Below are 25632 nucleotides of genomic sequence, written 5' to 3'. Positions count from 1 at the left end.
CGCTTTGCGGACTGCCCTTGACACTAGGCGATTGATAGACCACGACTGTTCGTGTAAGGACCAGGTTCCCTGCGCCGCATGACTGAGGCATACTGCTCCCCAGCCTTGAAGGCTCGCATCCGTTGTCACGAGCATCCAATCCGGGACTTCGAGGGGCATCCCCTTCTGTAAGTTGTCTTCCAACAGCCACCATTTCAGGCTGTGGACCTGATTCACTGCGACAAAGGCAGGGGTACCTGGTATTGCTCAGACACTGGGTTCCACTGTGACAGTATATCTCTCTGCAACGATCTCAGGTGAGCAAAGGCCCACGGCACCAATTCCAACGTTGAAGCCATGAACCCCAGAACTTGTAGGTAATCCCACACTTTGGGGATTGGACGCTGTAACAGAGATGCACTTGTTGCTGCAATTCGTACATCCTGTCATTCGTGAGAAACACCCTGCCCTGGAGGGTGTCGAAACGAGCTCCCAAATACTCCAGACACTGTGACTGAGTCAGATTACTTTTTGCTTCATTGATTACCCAGCCTAGGGACTGGAGACAATGGATCACACGAAGAACTGTCCGCTCGCCTTCCTCTTCCGACTTGGCTCGAATCAGCCAATCGTCTAGGTAAGGATGGACTATTATACCTTCCTTTCCGGAGGATCGCCACCACTCCGACCATCGCCTTGGTAAAGGTGCCCAGGGCCGTCCCCAGTCCGAACGGCAGCACCCGGAACTGAAAATGCTGACCAAGGATCTTGAATCCTAGGAATCTCTGGTGAGCGCTGCGAATCCGGATGTGTAGATAAGCCTCTGAGATCCAAGGAGGTGAGGAACTCTCCCTTTCAAACCGTTACGATGACTATTCGAAGTGTATCCATTCGAAAACAGGGCACCTTCAAGCAGCGATTCACCTTCTGTAGGTCCAGGATGGGTCAGTAAGTGCCCTTCTTTTGGGAACCACAAAATAAATGGAGTTCCGTCCCCTTCAGGGCCAGCAATCTTTGTAGAGTGTCTTCTACTGCGGCTCCTTTGTTGTGGGAAACTCATCGCAATTCCACTAAGGCCGGCATGAGAGGCCGAGAAAATTCTAAGGCGTAACCTTCTTTTACCACCTCCAACACCCAGCGTAAAATTGGGACATCCTGCCCCTAATCATCCCGTTCAAGGAGTGGGTGGGCCTGGTTTCATTGGGCAGGCTTCCCAGTTCTTAGAATTTTCTCGGCCTCTCATGCCGGCCTTAGTGGAATTGTGATGAGTTTCCCACAACAAACGAGCCGCAGTAGAAGACACTCTACAAAGATTGCTGGCCCTGAAGGGTCGGAACTCCATTTATTTTGTGGTTCCCAAAAGAAAGGCACTTACTGACCCATCCTGGACCTACAGAAGGTGAATCGCTGCTTGAAGGTGCCCTGTTTTCGAATGGATACACTTCGAATAGTCATCGTAACGGTTTGAAAGGAAGAGTTCCTCACCTCCTTGGATCTCAGAGGCTTATCTACACATCCGGATTCGCAGCGCTCACCAGAGATTCCTAGGATTCAAGATCCTTGGTCAGCGTTTTCAGTTCCGGGTGCTGCCGTTCGGACTGGGGACGGCCCTGGGCACCTTTACCAAGGCGATGGTCGCAGTGGTGGCGATCCTCCGGAAAGGAAGGTATAATAGTCCACCCTTACCTAGACGATTGGCTGATTCGAGCCAAGTCGGAAGAGGAAGGCGAGCGGACAGTTCTTCGTGTGATCCATTGTCTCCAGTCCCTAGGCTGGGTAATCAATGAAGCAAAAAGTAATCTGACTTAGTCACAGTGTCTGGAGTATTTGGGAGCTCGTTTCGACACCCTCCAGGGCAGGGTGTTTCTCACGAATCTATGGAGGGACCTCACCCGGATCTGCAGCGGTGTCCCTCGGGGCGGAGTGGAGTCGTTCCCCCCCCCAGCTGGTCGAGTGCACCCGCTAGATCCTCCCGAGCCAAAGTTGCCCGGGAAGTTCGCAAATGGGGACGCTTGGGAACTCCCACACTCTCATCCTTGTCTCTGCGCTTCACAAGCTTCCGAGCCAGAAATGCTTCATGCATGAGCAGCACAAATTCCGGTGAAAATCCCCCGGTCCCATCTCGTCACTGCTAGAATCCGTGTCCGTGTCTCTCGATTCTTCCGGTCTTGGATTCCGCGCAGTGGGGGACTGCGGGGTAAGGCCATCCTGGGAGACCTTTTCCACAGGGTGCACAGTAGGGGTTGGGCTCCTTCCGTCAGACCCAGCCGCCGAGCCTGACCTGCGTGCACACTTTTTAGCTCTTGTCTGAGGCCCCTTCCCCATCCAGTGCACAGTGACAGGGGGTCTAAATAAGCTGGCCATACCACACAAGCCTTACAGGGTTTCCACCAGAGGAGTTTCTGCCATATTCCTCCTGCAAAAAGGGGCATATAAATCACGCCCCACCCCACCTCCACCCCGGAAGAAAACAGGTGGTGCCACCCAGCCCTGGTGACTCCACCAAAAATGCCACGAAAATCAGCCTCAGGGTAAAAATAGCTCCATAGCCAGCGGTAAAAATGTGGCAGGGATCCTAAGAATGTCCTCGGAGGTTCTTACCAGGGCTGAAACACTCTCTTCCCCCCCCCCCCCCCCCCCTCCTCTTCAGGGGTCTGCCTGGCTCTGCACCACCAGGCAGACTGATTTACCCTGGGAGCCACAGTGAACAGGAAACTTGGAGCTGGGTTTTGTTTTTTTTACACAAAAACTTTTAACTTCTAGTAACAGAAAAAAAATAAAGCCTAAGCTAAGAATAATAGAAAAAAATCCCCAAAGGGGCTACTTCCCTGTACCGCAGACACTGAGGGGGGAGCCTTTGGGTCGCTGAGGTAGCCAGTCCCCTGGCTGTCAGGGGCCCCGGAACCACATGGGCTAGCACCGCCAGGGATAACCAACTTCGCCCGGCTCTACCTGAGGGATGGCCCAGACACTGAACCTAGCACCTCAGGGAGCAAGAAAAATCCGTCTCACACAGAGCTGCAGGTATACATGACCACCATCTGCTGGAGTCAGAGAAATACTGATGAGCTGCAGGTGGCACACTTGGGATACCAGTGCCTCGAAGCTTTGCTCTCTGACTTCATCTGCTGGTGGGAGTGCATAACCCACTGGTCTGGCCTGATCTGGGTATGTATTGGAATGTCTGATTTTCAATCTTTTATGTTACAGTGCAAGATTCTTCAATGCAGGTAATTCTTTTTAGAGAACAATATGTTTGCGCATCCTCTGACGTCCTTACTGTGGACATGACAGGAAGGAGGAGGGCATAAATGCACAACATTTCTTCTTTTTGATGTGCTCCCCTTCCTCATTCTCTTTGGGATTGTATAAATCTGTTGCAAAGAATCAGAGAGAGAGATGGATACCATCTATTTATCACTTACAAATGTTTTGGCATGTTTCACAGTAACAAGACTCTCTCTTTCAGAGTATCATTAAACTCAATCAATGAGGATTAAATGTTGACATCAGTATGGGTTCATCATAGAAATAAGGGTAGAAACCATTGGTAGATAAAAATGCTAAAGCCAGCCTGCCATTTTCCCTGCTTATTGTTATACCAACAACTTTACACTCTTTCCCATCAATCATCTACCTCTTTCTAATGTTCCTTCCCAGAATATTGTTGGAGGTAGGTGATCAAACATTCTAGCCAGCTGTGTAGCAAGCAATATCTTCAGGGGAAGATGACCAGGGAATTGGAAATTTTGAAATGTTTACAGCTGAATTAAAGCAGCTTTAAATCTTTGTTTTGTCCAGTTACCATACCCTGCAATGAATTCAATGAGTAGTGTTACATGTCAGTTATTGTGTGCACAATTTTAAAATATGTACATACATAATTTAAGATTTAGGAAAGCTTGGGCAGGTTAGTGATGCAGCGGTAGTGATGTGTGCTGCTATGTGGAAAACATCTCCCCCAGCCAGTCAATGCTGGGGAGGAAGTCTGTCACTGCACAATGGTGACATCTACTGATCGGACTCTGTGCGCACATGTACCAGGGTTTGGAGGGAGCTGCTGTCTGTGCTCACTGGGGGTTTACTAAATGGGGTTAAAACTTCATGCATTTGCAAATGAAGACACATGGTGCTCTAGCATACCGTGTTTCCCCGAAAATAAGACATCCCCCAAAAATAAGACCTAGTAGGGATTTAGCCGAATTCTTAAATATAAGACCTCCCCCGAAAGTAAGACATCCCTTGTAAACAGGGGCGGATTGACCTATCGGGGGATCGGGCTTCCCCCGGTGGGCCGGTCAATCCTGTGACGTCATTTTTTATTTATTTTTTTATTTTTTTAAAATAAAGTTTGCAAAGTATTAGGGGCAGATGCGAGCAGTGGTATCCGGAGGGGAGCCGATGCGCCCGGGCGCAAGGAGGCTCATGCGGCCGCTGAGCCTCCTTGCCCGAAGAAAAAGATCGCGTTCAAATGCACTGATGCTCTTCCTCCTTCCTGCCTGTGCGGCCCCGGAGGTAAACGTTGCCGGAGCCGCATGGGCAGGAAGGAGAAAGAGCATCAGCGCGTGAAGAAGAGGAGCCGCCGCGGGCTGCTGCGAATCCCAAGTCGCAGCGGCCCAAGAAGAGGAAGAGGCCCAGTAGCGAGGAAGAGGCCCGAGAAGTTCAGGGCCGCTGCAGAGCCCATCCTGCAGCCACCCGCGAAGAGGAGGCCTGCAGTGGTATCCGGAGGGGAGCCGATGCGCCCGGGCGCAAGGAGGCTCATGCGGCTGCTGAGCCTCCTTGCCCGAAGAAAAAGATCGCGTTCAAACGCACTGATGCTCTTCCTCCTTCCTGCCTGTGCGGCCCGGAAGTAAACGTTGCCGGAGCCGCATGGGCAGGAAGCAGAAAGAGCATCAGCGCGTGAAGAAGAGGAGCCGCTGCGGGCTGCTGCAAATCCCAAGTCGCAGCGGCCCAAGAAGAGGAAGAGGCCCGGTAGCAGGGCCGAGGAAGAGGCCCGATAAGTTCAGGGCCGCTGCAGAGCCCATCCTGCGGCAACCCGCGAAGAGGAGGCCCAGAGGTGAGAGAGAGGCTGAGGGTCTGTAGAGGGTGCGTGCGTGTATGAGATGAGTTGAGAGACTGTGTGTGGGAGTGAGGATCTGAATGTTTGCAGAGGCAGCATGTGAGAGCCTCTGTGTGTGTGAGAGAGACAGCGTGTGATGGTGAGAGCCTATGCTTGAGCAAGACAGCATGTGGGAGTGAGAGAGAGCCTGTGTGTGTGAGCGTCAGACACCATGTGCCAGTGAGAGACTGTGTGTGTGTGAGAGAAATGCATGTGAGAATGAGAACCTGACTGTGTTTGAGGGAAGAAGACTGAGAGAAAAGAAATACGGAAGAAAAAAGGACAATATAAAAGGAATTGGCAAAAAAATAAGAAAGGGAAGGTGGAAAAAAAAAAAGCCTGTGACCAACCGATTAGAAAACTAACATCAGCCAGCAAAGGTAAAAAAAAATAAAAATTACTTTTTAGTGATTGGCACATGTGATCTTTGGGAATGTGCAAGAATAGCACTTTCTCTGTGCGGATCTCACAATGTACGAGATGAGCATGGAGAAAGTGGAAGCCCACGGGGCCTGCACAGAGGAGGCAGCAGAATGGGCTTCAGTGTCAGTAGCAGCAATCGGCGCCTCCCCAATAGCCAAGTGGCAGCAGTGACAGTGGCAGCAAGATTACTGACATCTGGGGATGGTGGCAGTACCAGTCGGGGGACCCCTTCCAAGCAGTGTGCAGAGGTTCAAAAGCAGCAGAGTCAGCCCAAGCTGACTACCATGAATGCTGCACACTCCTACCTCTGTCTGACAGCACACTGGTGAGGCATGGCTGACGCAGGGGCAGCCAGCAGCTCAACGGTATTAGACATCCCCTGAAAATAAGGCCTAGTGCATCTTTGGTACCAAAAATTAATATAAGACACTGTCTTATTTTCGGGGAAACAGGGTACTAGAGTCAGGTTCTAATTTAAGCTTGAAGTTCAGAATAGCATGAGGAAACTTCTGGCCCAAAAAAAAAGTCACAATTCAGTATTTAAACTGAAGTGTTCTTTATTTTTTTCTCCCCTCATAGATTTGTTTTGTTTTCTTCTTGTACAACTTCTGATCTCATTTCCCTGGTTCCACTTTTCTTTTCTCTCCTTTTTCCATCGTCCATTCCCCATTATACATGTCATTTTTCGTTCGTCTATTACCACCAGTGGTGTCTCCCAATGTCCTCCCTTTCTCACACACTTCTCTGCCACTCCTCATTCTGCATTTTTTTCCATTTCTTATCCTTTGTCTTCTTCCACGCTCCAGCTGAAATCCTTACCTCCTTTCTTTCTACCACTTCTGTTATCAGAAGCTGAAATTGATCCAGTTTTTGCCATGTGATGCCAGTGGCCTCAAACATTCTTGTGGTGCTGTTGGGTAGTGCAGTTGGGAAAAGAAAACTATAGGGAGGATACTGTTTTCCTATACCTGACTGAATTCCAGCAATAGTGTTTGCTTTTTCATAATATCTGCTGGGAGTTTCTCATAAATCCACCAGCAACTTTCATGTAGAAATACTTGTTATACATGAATGTTTTCTATGTATAACATACTCATACTGTGACACTTTGTTCTAGAACAGGTGTTTGGTTTATTTGTTGTTGGGTTTGGTTTGGTGTTTTGTTTTGGGTTTTTTTTTTTTTTTAGGAAGGGTTTTGAGTGAGCTGAGTAGGAAGCCCTGGGTTAGAATGGAATTTATTATATTGGTTAGCCAGGGAGCTAGGTTATGTTTCAGGTTGGGGGTGAATCTTGAGGAATTGGATTTAATGGGCTTGCAGACTGAAACACTGAAGGTTTGTTGCCACTTCTTGTGGAGTGATTGTCCTAAGGTTGGACAACAGGGTCAAGTTTTGGGAGGGAGTTGAACAGAAATTGCTTCTGTGATTATTGCATTAATGGGTTTGTTGATCCTGGGATGGAGGAGGTGGTATGATTAAAAGAAGGAACAAATAGCTTGCATTTTTTTTTTTCTGTGTTGAATTTGATGAAATCTGCTGTGATCCTCTGTGTTAGAAGTTTACGTTTCTAGTTTGGAAAGTTTCTGTACACGGTCAAAAAGTTTACTTGGGTGATTTATGGCTAGTTCTAGTTACTTGGAAATGTCATTTTGTTTTTTTGGGGTTTTTTTGTTTGTTGGATGGCAGCTTTGTATTTATTTATTTTTGCATGCTCTTTACAGATATCACTTTCAGGTTTCTATCATGCCCATTCGAGTCTTTACTCAGGAAGGTATTGGCTAGATTCCTACACTGGTAACATTCTATGAGGGTGGTGATTCAACTGGACTTTATCAAATCACGGTGAACTGGAAGGATGAAATAGAGCAAATCAACAAAGAGTAACAAATCACTGGGACCAGATGGGATGCACTCAGAGTTCTGAAAGAAATCAAAAAATGAAATTGCAGACTTATTATTAATCTCTAATTTCTCATTCTAATTGGCTATGATACCTGAGGATTCGAGAGTGTCCAATGCAATGCCCATTTTAAAAAAAAAAAAAGAATCCACAGGCGATCCAGGAAACTACAGACCGTAAGCCTGACATTGATACTGGGCAAAATGGTAAAAACTATTACTGCAAAATAAAAACAACAAAAGGACTCTATGCTGAGAAAATCTTCAATTGAAAGGCTATCGCCGTAAGTATGTTGAAAAATATTATTTTTATAGGAAAAACCGCATCAGCAAGCTTGACAACGTGCAGCCGTCCGGTCTTCTAATCATTTACGGTTTTGAGCAGGTATATTGGTATGCTTCAAAATAAATGTTGTTGAAAAGATATTGGTATTCTTTTTTTTTTATTAAAAAATATATAATAAAGCCCATCTGTGCCCATATAAATAAATTATTAAAGAGACCCGACAGCGGCCGGTGTTTCGCAACGCAAGGTTGCTTCTTCAGGAGTCACAATGACAGGTGAAAATTCTGAAAATGCACAATGTAAAAAAGGACTTAGTATATCGTATAGAGAAGTAAAACTACTTAGCTTGTAGCTTCGGCGTCACCAACCTTTTCATATGGACAGTAAGTCTCAAAATAATTCAAGTATTGAGGGACAGAGACCGCCGTAAACTGGTTACAGAGTTAAAGAGCCCGCAGTTTTTAGCATAATGACGTCTAGCGTCAAGTTGCTATAGAAACAGCCAAATGAATCATGGATATTTACAAAAAGACACTCAGTTCCAAGGCAGTATTGAGACCGTCAGGATCAACAGTTCCCAGACGATGTATCCATCGTTGTTCGGCTTGAAGCAACAAAGTATCAAAATCTCTTCCACGCCATTGTTGATGCAATTGTTGTAAGACGCAAGCTTTCAAATCATCAAAAGTATGAGTGTATTCAATGCAGTGAGCAGTTAAGGGAGCTGTTAGACGGCTGGTTTTAATGCAGGAAATGTGTTCAATCAAACTGGTTTTAAGAGCCCGTTTCATTTTCCCAATGTACCATAAATTGCAAGGGCACTGGATGATATAAATGACACCAGTGGAACGACAATCCGTAATATTTCTCAAAAGAAAAGTAAAATTATGTCTGGAGAAATACGGAGCCGAAGTGGATATCATGACGGGGCCGCTCTGTGCAGTGCGATTCTATTGTACATGACCGATAAGAAGATGAGTCCAAGTGGACTCATCTTATCGACCTCTAGAGAATGCAAATCTCGGGCGTCTCTCGAAATTCTTTGTGTAGGAGGATCTGCCAATTCTGAGAAATGATTTGTTTCACTTTGTATGTCATGGAGGAGTATGGAAGCACACAAGTAAATGTTTCTGTAGATTCAGGCGGAAGTAATAGAAACAGCCATTCACAATGAGTGAATTTGGCTCTAGTGTAGGCGCGTTTGCACCGTGATGGATATCCTCTCGCTTGGAAGAATTTGCTAAGAATTGCTGCTGTTTGTTGATATTCTAATGGAGTAGTGCACAAATGTCTAATACGAAAAAATTGACTCACCGGAAGATTTTCTTTTAATGATCGCGGGAGTGCAGTAGTAAAGTGCAAAAAGATTTTACTAGATACTGGTTTGCGATATAATGTCTTAAAACCCGCTGGAATTTTGATAATTTTAATGTCCAAAAAATGAATCTCCTCTTTATGAATATTGACTGTAAAGTGCAAATGTACATTACATCCATTCAGCCACAGAAGAAATTGATGAAATGTCTCAATAGTATCAGTCCAAAATAGTATGTCGTCAATGTAGCGTTTCCAAACAAGGATGTATTGTGAAAAGAGATTGTTATTGTAAATGTATCGATCTTCAAATCAGGGGCCATGGTGGCTCCCATTGCTGTCCTGCGAATCTTCTGAAAAAAAGATCCTTCAAAGGCAAAAAAATTTAACTTGCCTTATCCTATTTTCTTCTGTTGGATCCTTCTTCCAATTTTTGAATGAAGATCTTTTGGCTAAAATAGCTTCTTTCACCTCCCCTTTTAACCATGCCGGTAATTGTTTTGCCTTCTTTCCACCTTTCTTAATGTGTGGAATACATCTGGACTGTGCTTCTAGAATGGTATTTTTTAACAATGACCACGCCTCTTGGACATTTTTTACTTTTGTAGCTGCTCCTTTGAGTTTTTTTCTAACAATTTTTCTCATTTTATCAAAGTTTCCCTTTTGAAAGTTTAGCACGAGAGCCTTGGATTTGCACACAGTTCCTCTTCCAGTCATTAAATCAAATTTGATCATATTATGATCACTATTGCCAAGCGGCCCCACCACCGTTACCTCTCTCACCAAGTCCTGTGCTCCACTGAGAATTAGATCTAAAATTGTTCCCTCTCTCGTCGGTTTCTGAACCAATTGCTCCATAAAGCTATCATTTATTCCATCCAGGAACGTTATCTCTCTAGCGTGACCCGATGATACATTTACCCAGTCTATATTGGGGTAATTGAAGTCTCCCATTATTACTGAACTACCAATTTGGTTAGCTTCCCTAATTTCTCTTAGCATTTCACTGTCCGTCTCACCATCTTGACCAGGTGGACGGTAGTATACCCCTATCACTGTAGTCTTCCCTGATACACAAGGGATTTCTACCCATAAAGATTCAATTTTGTATTTAGTCTCATGCAGGATGTTTATCCTGTTGGACTCTATGCCATCCCGGACATAAAGCGCCACACCTCCTCCCGACTGCTCCTCTCTGTCATTGCGATATAATTTGTACCCCGGTATAGCACTGTCCCATTGGTTATCCTCTTTCCACCATGTCTCTGAGATGCCAATTAAGTCTATGTCATCATTTACTGCTACATCGATGCCATCTTGTTGAGTGAGTTGAATCTCCTCTCTCCTTTGTTTGTGATTAATTCAGGAGAGGTAGCTGCTTCATATCATTTACTGCTATACATTCTAATTCTCCCATCTTACTACTTAGACTTCTGGCATTAGCATACAAACATTTCAAAGCCTGCTTTTTGTTTGTATTTTCATTCTGCTTCTTAATTGATAGGGATAAGTTAGAATTTTTTATCTCAGGTGAGTTTTTAGTTACAGGCACTTGGACTACTTTTCTAATTATTGGAACCTCACTGTCGGGATGCCCTAATTCTAATGCTAATATAAATTATTGTAAATAAAGTCCTGAATTTCAAAAATACAGACTTCATTAAAATGGGGAGGTATCTTAAGGAGGAGCCGGATGATTGGATGAAACTGGGTGAAGTGAATCAACAGTAGACCAAATGAAAAGGAGCAATTATAAAGGCAGCACATTTTTACGTAAGAAAAGTAAATAAAAACAAGAGGAAAAGGAAACTGATATGGTTCTCCAAAGAGGTGGTTGAAAAAATAGAGACAAAGATCAGCATTCAAAAAGTGCAAAGAAACGTAGGGAAGAATATTTGAAGCTTGAAAGAAATCAGGATAGCAAAAGCTTGAGTGGAAGAAAACATCACCAAAGAGGGGTAAAGCAAGGTGAGAACGCTTTTCAGATATATCAGGGAAAAGAGGAAGGCCAGAGGTGGTATTGTAAGATTTTTTTCAAATGAAATCTGAGAAAAAAAAGAAAAAGATTGGGGGAAAAAAGATAAAACAGCCTGACTAAATTCAGGAAGCAACTAGCTTACTACAAAAAAGTAATTCTTGATGCAAAAAAACTATTTTTCAGCTCAAAAATTGAAAAATTTGCAAACAACCCAAGAACACTATTTAACATAGTAAAAAACTTGACAAATGATAAATCAGAGGCACCACAAACCCCACAAGAGAATAAATGTGACGAAATAGCACAATATTTCATAGTCAAAATCACAATCCTAAAAACTAAAATCCCGAACTCAACTAAACAAGAAATTAAGATGCACAAAAGAGAAGTGACACAATGGTCCATGTTTGACGAAGTCTCATATATCTAAGTTGAATCTATGCTAAAAAAAAAAAAAAAAAAATTAAATCCTGCCCCACATAAAATCGACACCATTCCTAACATGGAAATAAAAAAAAAAACTAGCTGACATAGCTTCCCATACACTAGTGTCAATTATAAACCTATCCCTTAACGAAGGAACTATGCCAAACATACTTAAAGGGGCAATAATCAAACTGATATTAAAGAAAAAAAAAAACAGCGACCCAAATATATTAAGTAATTACAGACCGGTCTCAAACCTACCACTACTTGCGAAATTAATAGAAAAAACGATATAAAAACAACTAGCGGAACATCTAGACAACAATAGCATACTTTATCCCTCATAACACGGTTTCAGGAAACATTATAGTACCGAAACATTGCTAATTTCTCTAACAGATAATGTACTGCGAGGATTTGATAATGGGAAAACACTACATTATGATACTATTAGATTTGTCAGCAGCTTTCGACACAGTTAATCATACCATACTACTCATAAGAACATAAGAAATTGCCATGCTGGGTCAGACCAAGGGTCCATCAAGCCCATCATCCTGTTTCCAACCGAGGCCAAAACCAGGCCACAAGAACCTGGCAATTACCCAAACACTAAGAAGAACCCATGCTACTGATGCAATTAATAGCAGTGGCTATTCCCTAAGTAAAATTGATTAATAGCCATTAATGGACTTCTCCTCCAAGAACTTATCCAAACCTTTTTTGAACCCAGCTACACTAACTGCACTAACTACCTTCTCTGGCAACAAATTCCAGAGCTATTATTCGAAAGTGTAAATAACAGTCACATCTCCTCGTTCAAGACCTCTCATGATCTTAAAGACCATTATCATATCCCCCCTCAGCCGTCTCTTCTCCAAGCTGAACAGCCCTAACCTCTTCAGCCTTTCCTCATAGGGGAGCTGTTCCATCCCCTTTATCATTTTGGTTGCCCTTCTCTGTACCTTCTCCATCACAATTATATCTTTTTTGAGATGTGGCGACCAGAATTGTACACAGTATTCAAGGTGCGGTCTCACCATGGAGCGATACAGAGGCATTATGACTCAAAAGACTAGAAGAGATAGGACTAAAAACAAAACAATTGAATGGTTCAGGTCTTACCTAAACAATAGATTTTTCCAAGTACAGATAAAAATCACAATATCAGACAAAATTAAGCTAAAAACAGGTGTGCCCCAGGGATCAGCCCTCTCAGCGATGCTCTTTAACATCTACATGCTACCGCTTTGCCACCTCCTGGCAGGACTAGGTATCATACACTATATATACGCTGATGACATTCAACTAATCTTGCCTGTAGATGAAACAATTGAAAAAACTTTAAATCTAGCAATGATGTACCTAGATAAAATTAAACAACTTCTAAACCAAATGGTATTAGTGATTAACATAGAAAAATAGAATTTATACATCTTGAACGAAAAAACATTTAGTTAATTCAAAACCCCATCAAACTTAAAAATGATCAGAAAGTAGAGCTAGCCGAGAGCTCGAAACCTAGGAGTAATAATTGACACAGAACTCAGCCTTAGGCAACACATATCACTGAAAGTTAGAGAAGGCTACGCCCAACTTATGGTACTCCGGAGGCTAAAACCCTTGCTAACACAAGCACACTTTAGAACAGTCCTACAGGCAGTCATATTCGCTAGCACTGATTACTGTAACACACTTTTTCTGGAATTACCGTATTCAACAATTAGACCACTACAAGTCCTACAAAACTTTGCTGCCAGAATACTTACTGGTAAAACCAAAAGAGATCACATCACTCAAACACTTGCCGAATTACACTGGCTGCCAATAGAACAAAGTACAATATAAACCACTCTGCACAATTCACAAACTAATCAACGAAGAAAAAGCAGACTGGATAAACACAGCACTACACTTACCATATTTTTCGCTCCATAAGACACACTTTTTTCCCCCCAAAAGTAGGGAGATAATGTATGTGCGTCTTATGGAGCGAATATAAAAAAAAATCTAACAAACCACCACACCCCCCCCACCCTCCTGACTCCCCCAAGACCTGCCAAAAGTCCCTGGTGGTCCAGCAGGGGTCCGGGAGCAATCTCCTGGACTTAGGCCGTCGGCTGCCAGTAATCAAAATGGTGCCGACGGCCCTTTGCCCTTACTATGTCACTGGGGCCGACCAATGGCAGTGGTAGCCCCTGTGACATAGTAAGTGCAAAGGGCCGTCGGCGCCATTTTGATTACTGGCAGCCGACGGCCCGAGTCCAGGAGATTGCTCCCGGACCGTTCCTGGACCCCCGCTGGACCTCCAGGGACTTTTGCCAGGTCTTGGGGGGGGGGGGTCAGGAGGATGGGGGTTGTTAGTTAATTTTAAAGGGTTGGGAAGGGGGGGTTTTTTGGGGGGGGGATTCCCAGAGAAAGATAAGTTTTCTGATCTGGGGAGTGGACCGAAATGGCCCTCCCCAGACTCGAAAACAAAATGGGGAGAAAAAAATGTTATGCACTCCCTTAATTTGCTCCATAAGACGCACAGACGCCCGGGGAAAGAGCCGGTTTAGCACAAATTTTTTTTTTTTTTTTTAATTTTCCCCCTCTGAATCCTAGGTGCATCTTATGGAGCGAAAAATACGGTACATGTCCCACAAAAAAATCTCAGATCAGCCAATAAAGCCCTTTTAATCATCCATTCAGTCAAGACAGCGAGACTGACCCAAGTAAGAGAACAAGCACTATCCTTAGCCGGTCCAATACTATGGAACCAATGTCGCTCAAAACAAGATTACAGAGAGATTTAAAACTCTTCAAAAAAAAGTTTAAAAACTTGGCTTTTCAAAAAAAGCATTTTACAGTGAGAATGGAGAATAAGAAATATAAACAAACAGGCAAACGAACTTCAACACACAGCATAAAGTCACCAGATGCATTTTTGCATATTTTTATTTTCTCATACTTAACTACTAAGAACAAAGACATTCAGTATTTATTTAATTATTTATTTATTTAACACTTTTTTATACCGACCTTCATAGTAATAACCATATCGGATCGGTTTACATTTAACAATGGTAAACTGTAGCATAACCGAAGAAAATTAAACAAAAGAAATGAATAAGGCAAGTTACATTCAACAAGGGTAAAGAACTTGGAAGCTTATATAGCTGGAAGGAAGTAAAGATAGAAATAAATTAAGATGGAAATAAATTAAGTATAAAGTACAATAATTGTATGGTTACCCCTGTAACCATATAAATGGACAAGATCCATGTCGCTTATTTAATTTTATTAGTAAAACATGTAACCGAAATGTTATTGGCACTTTGTTAGAGATTTTTACCCAATCATTTTACAAAACCTGGTTGTTCAATCAGGCCTTCTCGCAATTCTTATGATCTGTTGACTCAAACATGATGCTATAGAAGAACCCTCGTTTGCTAGTCTTCATCTCCCACCCTTGCAATCGAGCTTAAACTGTCTCTCCACGCCCTAGCCGCGATGCTTTTCGTTTTAAGCACCCTGTTATTAAAACGTTTATCTTTTCCAACTCGCCAGCTAATTGCTCTCGAATTTCTCCCTGGTTAAATTTCTGTTCTATTTCCAAGTTTGTCCTTCCTTGTTTTATGTAATGCATACATCATATGCTATGGTTATTCGTTTCAATGTAAACCGAAGTGATTTGTAACCTGTTACAAGAATATCGGTATATAAAAATGTTAAATAAATAAATAAAATAAATCATGAATGTACGTGCCTCCCTGTAAACCGTAGTGATGGTGCATGACTAAACGACGTTATAGAAAAGTTTTTAAATAAAAAATAAATAAAGGGCATTGTGTTGAGAAAGATGAAGAAAAAGCAGAAATATTAAAACAAAAAAACAAAAACCCATTTGGTGTTCATTAAAGAAGATCCTGGAAGAAGACAGTTGCCATTCAGTAAGAGTGTGGGTGGGAATGAGGTAGATACAACCCCATTTACAGAAGACAGTGTTTGGGTGGAGCTAGCAAAACTGAAAATAGACAAAGCCATGGGGGTCTGATGAAATATATTCTAGGATACTAAAGGAGCTCAGAGATGACTTTCAGGAGACCCGCCAGCACTTATTGAATAGATCCCTCAAAATGAGCATTGTGCTGCAAAGTTGGAGAAAGGCAGTGGCTCAGCTTCACAAAAGTGGGAGCAGAGAAAGAGGGTGGCTACTAAAATGTTCACTGGGCTTCGTCCAGAACTATATGGTGATAGACTTAAATTTGTAAACATGCATACCCTAGAGGAAGGGTGAGATAGGAGAGAGATGATAGTCTTTCAAGTATCTCAAAGGGTTCCGTGCACGGGAGATGAGCCTCCTTCAATGCAAAGGAGGCTCTAGAACAAGGGGTCCTGAGATGAGGGTGAAAAGGGGTAGATTCAGGACTAATCTTAGTAAATATTTCTTGATAGAGAGGGTGGTTGATGTGTGGAACAGCCTCCCAGTGGAAGTGGTGGAGACAAAAACTGTATCTGACTTCAAGAAAGCATGGGATAAACACAGGGGATCTCTAAAGGAGTGATGGGAATTATAAAGCTAAATTAATTGGACGGATGGGCAGACAGCATGGGCCATTCAGTCTTTTTCTGCCATCATGTTTCTATGAATAAAATGGAAGATAGCTGTAGTGTGTCTGTACTGATTCAGGATGCAACTGCACCTTGAGTCCTGTGTGCAGTTCTGGTCATGCCATCTCCAGAAAGGTAAACAGAAAAGGTACAGAGAAGGGCAACCAAAATGACAAAAGATATGGAATGATTTCTCTGAGGAAAGGCTGAAGAGCTTAGAGCTCTTCAGCTTGGAGAAGACGGCTGAGAGGGAGATAAGATAGAGGTCTATGAATTGAGTGGCGTGCAACAGGTAAATGCAAATGGGTTCTTTACTCGTTTTTTCAAAATGTACAAAAACTAGGGGACCCAATGAAATTACTAGGTGATACATTTAAGACAAAGAGAAAATATTTTACTCCATGCACAATTAAACTGTGGAATTCGTTGCCGGAGAATGTGGTAAAAAAAATGTTAGTGTAGTTGGGTTTGGAAAAATTCCTGGAGGAAAAGTCCATAAACCATTATTAAGGTGGACTTGGGGAAATCCACTGTTTATCCCTGGTATAAGCAGCATGGAATCGTTTTATCATTTGGGATCCTGCCAGGTACTTGTGACTTGGATTGTGCACTGTTGGAAACAGGATACTGGGCTTGATGGACCTTTGGCTGACCCAGAATGGCAATTGCTTATGTACGCTGAATGCTGATCCACTAGGTGGTCTGTCTCAGCATGATGTCAGCACTGCTCTCCCTTCTGGGAATTCCAGGTCCAATATCACCCCCAGCACTGAGTCCAGAAACTCCTGTGCCTACCTGCAATTGAAACTAAATTGTATGTGGTAGGAGGTTAAAAATAAGAAATCTCCTCTTCAGTAGTATGGAGTCTGGGAGAGAGATGAAAGTAGTGTAAGACGTTTAAAATATAGGAAAATAAAATTAATGGCATGCACTACTGTATTGGGGGGCTGTGGGGTGGTTTTGGTTTTTTGTGGGGGGGGGGGGGGGGGGGCGTTTAAGACATGCCACTGTGCTAGTTGAGTTGCACCATAGGACAGGAAAGTCTGTAGAGCATGTTGTACTTCCAAGCTGATCACTTGAGCCAGTCTTACGAGGCTGATGTAGATTTACTAATCTTATCACATACAGTGCTGTTCATGGCCATATTTGGTTGTTTTAGTGATAGAGGAAACCATTTTTGTACATCATGCTAACTGCATCAACTACGCTATTTTGATTAGTCCGTATAGAATTTGGAGGAAAAGAGGGTGTGTGGGGGTTTTGTTTTTTTTTTTCTGTTTGGTTTTTAGTAGAGAAATAAATAAGAAACTGTTTAGTTTGGCATTTATCTCTTGTAACAGAAGTGGTAAAGAAGGTCTTGTAGTGAGGTATTTTATATCAGAATGCCATACATCAAAGTGGTGTTCTGACTTAAAAATTGCCAGGAAAAAAGGGTTGAGATCTGATTTCACATCTCATGTGTGGTGAATCTGGAGTGTTGCTTTGTAGTGAATCTGAACTTTTGCTTTATTTTTAGGAAATTGTAAATATTTATCCATCAATAAATCCTCCCACCTTGACAGCACATCAGTCCAATAGAGTCTGCAATGCCCTGGCACTGCTGCAGTGTGTTGCATCACATCCAGAAACTAGGTAAGGTCTTCATCTAGCGGCAGAGGGAGTCTTGCATGCATGTGGATTTCTAGCCTGACTGGTGTATGTGCTTATACGGTTCAGAGACATTTTAAATTGAGTATCTCTTTATTGTTTAAGTTCACAAGCTGGCTTCTATTTTTATTCCACTTGTTTTTAAAACTTCATACAATGTCTTTTTTTTTTTGTTGTTTGTTTGTTTGTTTCTTCTTCCAGGTCTGCATTTTTGGCAGCTCACATACCCCTCTTCTTGTATCCCTTCCTACATACAGTTAGTAAGACTCGCCCTTTTGAGTACCTGCGCCTTACCAGCCTTGGAGTAATTGGTAAGAGAATCAGTTTGATGAATTTATAGTGGAAAGTATTGAGGTGTTTTTTGGACCATGAGCCTTCACATTTTAGTCACTTCTCCTCTTTAAATGCTTCTTTCCTTCGACTGGGACCTAATCAGATATCTGATTAAGTGAGGAAGACATGCTCTTCTGTAATTTTCTTTTTCTCAGAGAGCAGGGAAGTTGATTTGGTTGTTCTGAGGGACTTGTGGAAAGGAGGTGAGCTTGGGCAACTGATTCCATTGCTTTCTGTAGGAGAGATGGGCCCTGGGATGTAGATCATACATTTTGTCTAATTCAGCTGATCAATTAGGAAGATGTGAATCTGGCTGTCCCCAGCTGAGTTTTAGAGGGTATTTTTATAACTGCATGTTCAGGTAAAGTGTGCTCATATCTCTTACACACAGACTTTGCTCTGAATTTTCCAAGCAAACTTATGCATGTAAGTTTCTCTGTGAAAATTCAGTGGTGATTGATCCAGCACACGCATAAATTAGATTAGCTTTCACAAAGTTACACCTTTTTGGAGGGCATAATTTTTGCAGGTAAACTTGCATGCATTTTTACTAAAATCAAAGTATGCGTGTAACTGAGTTGCATACTTTTACATGTACAGTGCCCCAGGCTATTTTCTAATATCCATCTACATGCATCAAACACTTTTTTATGCACAGAAATGGCTTTGAGTATTCAGTTCTCTAAGTATAGGCTTAGACCATTTGGCTGATCTATGTGAGGCTGCAACTTCTTTAACTCTTCATCAAGAAAAAAAGGACAGGGGACTAGCCCAATGCAGTACATCAGGGGTTTAGTTCCTGAACTTGGCAACTGTTCTACAGACTGGCAGGGGCTAGAGATGTGGAGGCAGTATTCAGTTACTGGAAAGGAAGGTGGGGATTCTGTCATTACTGAAGAGTGCCATCTACTGCCTCACGCACACATTTGTACCAGGTTATGGAGGGAGCCTTAATCTGTGTCACTCAGCCACAGGACTGTTGCTGCAGTGGGGAGAGAAAATAAATGGAGGAAAAAACCCAAGTAGCTGCAAAGGCAGATTTCCTAGTGTGTAGCAGATGGACTCAGGACCAATGGGTATAGTGTACTCCTGCTAGCAGTTGGAGACTGATCAGATTTATTTATTTATTTTATTTATTTAAAAACTTTTTTATACCGGCATTCGTAGGACACATCATGTCGGTTTACAAAAAACTGAGAAGGAAAGGAAATTACAAAGAACAGGGTAGGGGGTAACTGGGTGAATATACAAGTATAAGAGAGTAAAGTTAAAAGGCAGCGATACAACTATTTGCATTCGATTCGGATTAGATATGCAAAAGAACTAATATACAATGTTACATGGCATGTGCATTTGATACATTTAGCATATGGAACTTATTTACAGTGCAACATGGCATGTGTACTTGATATACAGTGATGGTTGCGGGGTGGGGGGGGAGGGGGGGAGGGGGCAGGGGGGGTGGGGAGGGTTGAAGAGAATAAGGTAAGAGGATATAGGGTAGGGTGGGATTGAGGTGAATCAAGGAAAAATCTGTTAGGATTGGGTGGAATTAGGGTATGCTTGTTTAAAGAGCCATGTCTTGATTCCTTTTTTGAAATGGCTCAGGGACGGTTCTAAGCGGAGATTGACGGGTAGGGAGTTCCAGAGGGTGGGGCCCGCAATGGAGAAGGCTCTATTCCTAGTGGCGGTGAGGTGCCCAATTTTAAGTGAGGGGTTTGGAGAGTACCCGCAAGGGAGTTTCTAGTGGGACGGTTAGCTTGACGGAATTGTGGCATGTCTTCAAGCCAGGGTGGATTGTTGTTGTGTAGCGTGTTGTGGAGAATGGTAAGTGTTTTATATTGGGAACGGAAGGTGATGGGGAGCCAATGGAGGTCTTGGAGTATGGGAGTGATGTGGTCAGTTTTTCTAGTGTTTGTTAAAATTCTTGCCATGGCATTTTGGAGGATTTGGAGTGGTTTCATGGTAGAGGATGGGAGTCCTAAGAGGAGGGAGTTGCAATAGTCGAGTTTGGTAAGTATGGTGGTTTGCATAACCGTGCGGAAGTCATGGGCGTGGAGAAGGGGCTTCAGTTTTTTGAGGATTTGTAGTTTGTAGAAGCCCCCTTTTAGAAGGGATTTAATGTGAGATTTGAAGCAGAGTTGATTGTCAAGGGTTACTCCTAAGTCTCTGACACTAGGCGATAGTGTGTGAGATTGTGAGGCGTTGAGGATCATTTGGTGGATTGAGTTGAGGGGTTGGTTAGCTAGGATGAGGATTTCGGTTTTCGAGGTGTTAAGTGCGAGATGGAGATTGGAGAGGAGAGAATTAATGGATGTCAAGCATGTTTCCCAGTATTGTAGGGTTTCGCTGATGGATTTTTGAATTGGAATAAGTATTTGTACGTCGTCAGCGTACAGGAAGAATTTTAGTCCAAGTTTAGAGAGGAGGTGGCAGAGAGGGAGTAAGTAATATATTGAAGAGGGTGGAGGATAGAGAGGAGCCTTGGGGGTACCCCTTGTGTGAGGGGAATGTGTGTGGATTCAAAATTGTCAAGCTTGACTAAGTATTTGCGGTGGTCTAGGTATGAGGAGAACCAGGATAAGGCTGTGTTTGCGATGCCTATCTCTGCTAATCGTGATAACAGGATTTGATGATTCACGGTATCGAATGCGGCTGAGATATCGAGAAGGGCGAGGTAGATATGATTGGCCGTGGTCCATGCCTTTGAGAATGGTGTCCGTTAATGCGAGTAGGAGTTTTTCGGTGCTGCGGTCTTTACGAAAACCATATTGGGTGGGGTGTAGGATATTGTTTTCTTCTAGGAAATCGGAGAGTTGCGTGTTAACCACTTTCTCCATGATTTTAGATATGAAGGGCAGATTAGAGATGGGTCTGTAATTTGCAGGGTCATTGTGGTCAAGGGTAGGTTTCTTTAGTAGTGGCTTCACGATGGCGAGTTTAAGTGGGTCGGGGACTTTCCCGGAAATGATGGAGCAGTTTATGATATCTGTTATAGGTTTTGCAATGGCAGAGGGAATGGAGAGTAGGATTTTTGATGGGATGGTGTCTGCGCTATGCGTGGATGGTCGCATCTTTTTTAGTATGGATTCCACTTCCATGACAGAGGTTGTGTCAAGGGAGGTGAGGTTAGTGTTGTTGTCCATCGGTAGTGGGTCTGTGGGTGCGGGGTTAGGGGGTAGGCGTGTTAGAATTTTGGAGATTTTATTTTGGAAGTAATCGGCTAGATTCTCGCATTTCTCTATGCTGTTTAATTCTTGTGAGGAGGGAAAGGGGGACTTTGTGAGTTCCGTGACAAGACAAAATAAGGCGTTTGGGTTGAATTTATAACTGTGGATTTTTGCTGCGTAGAAGTCGCGTTTGGCGTGGATGGTTGCTTGTCGGTATGAATGCAGTGTGTGTTTGTAGGCCATTTTGTGTGTGGGTGTAGGCTGTTTACGCCAGGTACGTTCTTTGGTTCTGAGGTCCTGTTTTAGTTTTCTTAGTTCAGCGGTGTACCATGGCTTTCTCACAGTACGTGTGGGGGTTATAGTTTTATGGATGATGGGGCAAAGATCATTGGCTATGTTGGATATGGACTTATTCCAAGATAGAAGAGCAGTGTCTGGGTTGGTTAAGTCGAGGTTTTCACTTACTTTGCTGAATGCTATGGAGAGTTCATCCGAGGAGCATTGTTTACGGAGGGAAATTGTTTTTTTATGTGAGCTTGCGATTGGAGTATCAGTGTTGATGGTGAGGTGTGCATTGATGAGAAAATGGTCTGACCAGGGGACGGGGGTGGTGGTGGGTGTTTGGGGTACTGTAATGCATGTGTTTACAAAGAGGAGGTCGAGGGTGTGGCCAGCTTTGTGTGTGGGCTCGGGAGATTAGCTGTCTGAAGCCCAGGGCTTTGAGGGTGAGAAGTAGGGTTTCACAAGAAGGTGTGTTGGGGTGGGTGTCTACATGGAGATTGAAGTCTCCGAGAATCACTGCGGGTGTGTCTGACTTTATGTTGTCGGTGATGTATTCAATGAATGGCGATGGGTCCTGTTCAAGTGTGCCGGGAGGGGCGTAGATGAGGCAGACTTGCAGGGATTTAGATTTAAAAAGACCAATTTCAAGTTTTGGGGGGGGGGAGCTGGTCTGTAGCTTGAGGTTAAGGACTTTCTTGGTTGCAAGGAGTATGCCGCCTCCTCTTTTTTTGGGCCTAGGAATGGAGAAAATGTCGTATGTCTGTGTTGGGAGTTGGTTGATAAAAACATGGTCTGAGTTCTTTAGCCAGGATTCTGTGATAGCACAGATATCTGGGTTGGAGTCAGTGAGTAAATCTTGAAGTATGGGTGCTTTCTTAAGGATGGATTGTGCGTTGAATAGGGAGATGGTCAGTGTTGCTAGGCCTAGCAGCTGTGTGAGGGGGGAGATCATGATGGGCACCAGGGATTTGTGCTGGGAGAAGGAATGAAGGTGTGCTGAGCGGTGGGTCCGCTGGTGGGGGTGGTGTATGATTGTGATGGTGGGGAAGCACATTTTGGGAGGGGACAGGTGGGAGGTAGGTAGATGGATGGGTGGAGGTTGGTCGGTAGGTTAGAAAGGAGGAGATAGGAGGGAGTTAGAGTAAAGAGTAGTCTGATTGGAGCAGGTTTGATAGATAGAATGGTGTAAGTTTCAGGGGGAATGACCTGGGAGCTGTGCTACACATTTAGAGATACACAGTAGAATGGTGCTACACATTTAGAGATACACAGTAGAATGGTGCAGTGCGATAGGACAGTGTAGAATATGGTGTAACATACACTCTAATAAGATGGTATAGCTAATTCGGAAAAGCTAGTACAGTATAGTTCAATGTAGTCGGGTCAGGATATGCAGCGCAGTATAGTCCAGTGGCATAGTATACGGTCATGGGTGTGGTGAAAAATAAAGTAGATAATGGTTCCAGTGAGCTTACCAGATGGATGGTTGGGGTCTGGCAGGAAATGGTTTACACACACAGTTATCTGGCCTCAGATGATGGGGCTTGGATGAGGTTGGAGTCCTGGACGTATTTTTTTGGAAGCTTTGGGTGCAGGATTCCGCAGCCGGGTTTTTTGAGAGTGTAGAAAGGCTCGGAGTTCGTAGGTCTTCTTTTTTGCGGTCTTTTGCGGCTGTGAGAGAGTCGGTGCGTTGAGGGGTAGCAGTGGAGCGGAGATAGGATGGACTCTTGGGGCAGTCCGAAGGGGGCTGCACGAAGGGGCTCACAAAGGGGCAGGCCCCTTTGGTGCGCGACGCACGGCGCGCAGCGCCGGATCCGCTGCGAATTTAAAGGGCCTCTGTGCCCTTTCGGATTGGCTGCAGGTAGGTTTCTTGAGGCGGGCCTTCCTTCTGGTCGGGGCGGCGGCAGGCGAGCCTTGTTTCCGGTCGGGGCGGCGGTAGGACGGAGCGATTGGCCTCGTTGTCGGCCTCGGACCCAGCGGGGGCAAGGGAGAGATTTAATGGCCTTACCCCAGATTTCAATCTGATGTCAGCCCCTAGTACATATACCCCTGCAGGAAGTGCAGCTCTTCAGTATTTTCCGTCTCCATAGCAGTTAGGGACTATCTGCATGCTCTCACAGCGTTCGAACAAATTCAAAGAAGAAAATCCAAATTTTAAAAAAGAAACCTACCTGAAGACGAGCCCCGCTCTCCTGCGGTGATACCCTCGGGTCCCTCCCCCAGTTGAGATTCCCGAGGTGATTTCCGTGGTCGCTCTGAGGTAAACCTTGGTCCGGCGGCCGAATCGCAGCGAGGACCTAGCCCCCGATCCTCAGGTGCGGCTGAGAGGCAGCGGGTGCATCCTCGAGCACGGTGGTGAAGGTATTTGCCCTCTTCCCCCGCAGCCGGAGACCGCTCGGGACGAAACCGGGAAGCGCCGAAGACAAGGTAAGGTAGAAATCTTCTGCTTGATTCCAGTCTCCGAGGATTGAGGAGCAGCACAGGTCACCGGCCGGGACCAGTGCCACCGGGTTGATCCGCCCTAGCAGGGTCAGGCCCCGGTTATTTCCAAGGGTCTACCCACGTGGAGACTCTCCGAGGGGGTCGCCATATTGCCCGCGTGCTCGCCATCGCCATCTTGGCCCTATTCGCCTCGCCGTTCGGCCCGAGCGCACAACTCCGACTTAGGCTTACAAAGCACTTGTGCACATAGCCTTACACGCACATCAGGTCTTGCGTGCATAAGTTGCACGCGCAGAGCCGGGCGCATATCTACGGCTGGGCGCACAGTTTCGCGCACAACTACACGCTTACCTTAAGCGCACCGGCGCGCATAAGAGTTTACGTGCCGACAGCCATGGCACCTCCAGAAACAGAGATAAAAGCTCAAGGCCTCTGCCCAGCATGCCACATCAGAGCTGCACAAAGCGAGGAGACCGCCCTGTGCACCCAGTGCGAGGAGGCCCTGGGAGATCCAGCTCAGGGCCAGTCCCACCCAGGGCCAAGTTATAGCTCCTCAGGGGGACCTCCCCACAGACGGGAACCCCCAAGGAACCAGCGCCCCTCAGCTTTGACCCAGCGTCGATCTCATGGGTGGAGTTCTTCAAGGGGATTCACACCTTCGTTCAAATGCAAACTGAATCTCTGGCTGTCCAGCTACATGCTCCACCGGAGGACCCTCATGCCCCAGGCCCTTCAAGACCTAGGCTTCCACTACCCAGAAGTGCCACCTATGGGGACTCAGACATCTCTGAGGGGGAGCTCCCCCCAGGGACAGAGCCTCACCGAACCATGAGACACTTCTTCACAAAGGACGAGCTCCCGGACCTGGTCAACCAATGCCTTATGGAGCTCGCTATCCCGGGCCCCAGGGACTTCGGGGGAACCTAAACCGAACCCCCTGCTGGAGGGTCTCCGACAGACTTCTCGCCATTTCCCTCTGTTACAAGCAGCACAACAGCTGATTGACCTGGAATGGAGTGCTCTGGAGTCCACATTCAAAGGGGGAGGAGCCTTGACAGCCCTGTACCCCCTGGACCCGGCAACCAAAGATATTCTCGCATGCCCCAGAGTGGATGCCATGGTCTGCGCGGTCTCTAAACGCACCACTTTCCCAGTGGAGGGAGGAGCTGCACTCAAGGATTCACATGACCGGCATCTGGAGTCCATCCTCAAACAGTCATTTGACGTAGCCGCTATGTCTCTACAAATTGCGGCCTGCTGCACCATGGTGACACATGCCTGCTTATCACAAACCAGAAACAACACCCCGGGAGAATACATGGAACCAGCAGTATCCTTCCTCGCGGACGCTGCTTCCAACCTAGTGTGCGCACGGCCAGAGGAGTGTCATCTGCGGTGGCGGCCAGGAGGCAACTCTGACTCCAAAGCTGGTCGGCAGACACATCTTCCAAAACGCGCCTCATAAGGATGCCCTTTAAAGGATCCCTCCTGTTCGGCAACGAACTAGAGAAACTGGCTGACAAATGGGGCGAATCCCCATTGCCGCGCCTGCCGGAGGAAGAGAAACCAGCGACCCTTCCCCAGGTCCTCCAGGGGCAGAGGTTCACAGCGCTTCAATCCTTGCAGAAGCCACTATCAAACCCCCCGCCCTACGGGCGGGAACCAGTCCTTTCGGACCAAGCACAACAAGCGGGGAACCAGCTAGGGTGCAGGCCCCAGCCGCACCCCACAATGAAATTCAGCCAACCCATCCAAGGGAAGAAG

The 25632-nt window shown here is 44.9% G+C and overlaps 1 protein-coding gene across 2 annotated transcripts in view; it reads left to right on the top strand.

Annotated features, from left to right (window-relative positions):
- CNOT9 (CCR4-NOT transcription complex subunit 9) overlaps positions 1 to 25632 on the top strand; it is a 118154-nt gene that overhangs the window by 9339 nt on the left and 83183 nt on the right. For both annotated transcript variants that reach the window (XM_029605053.1, XM_029605052.1), the window contains exons 3-4: positions 17511 to 17626; positions 17843 to 17952. In XM_029605053.1, coding sequence (XP_029460913.1) covers positions 17511 to 17626; positions 17843 to 17952 — 226 coding nt within the window. The remainder of the gene's footprint in view (positions 1 to 17510; positions 17627 to 17842; positions 17953 to 25632) is intronic.

The sequence above is a fragment of the Rhinatrema bivittatum genome, chromosome 6, assembly GCF_901001135.1.
Source record: "Rhinatrema bivittatum chromosome 6, aRhiBiv1.1, whole genome shotgun sequence".
Taxonomy (NCBI): Eukaryota; Metazoa; Chordata; class Amphibia; order Gymnophiona; family Rhinatrematidae; genus Rhinatrema; species Rhinatrema bivittatum.
The sequence above is the reverse complement of the archived record's forward strand: the minus strand, read 5'-3'. Positions and strand labels throughout refer to the sequence as shown.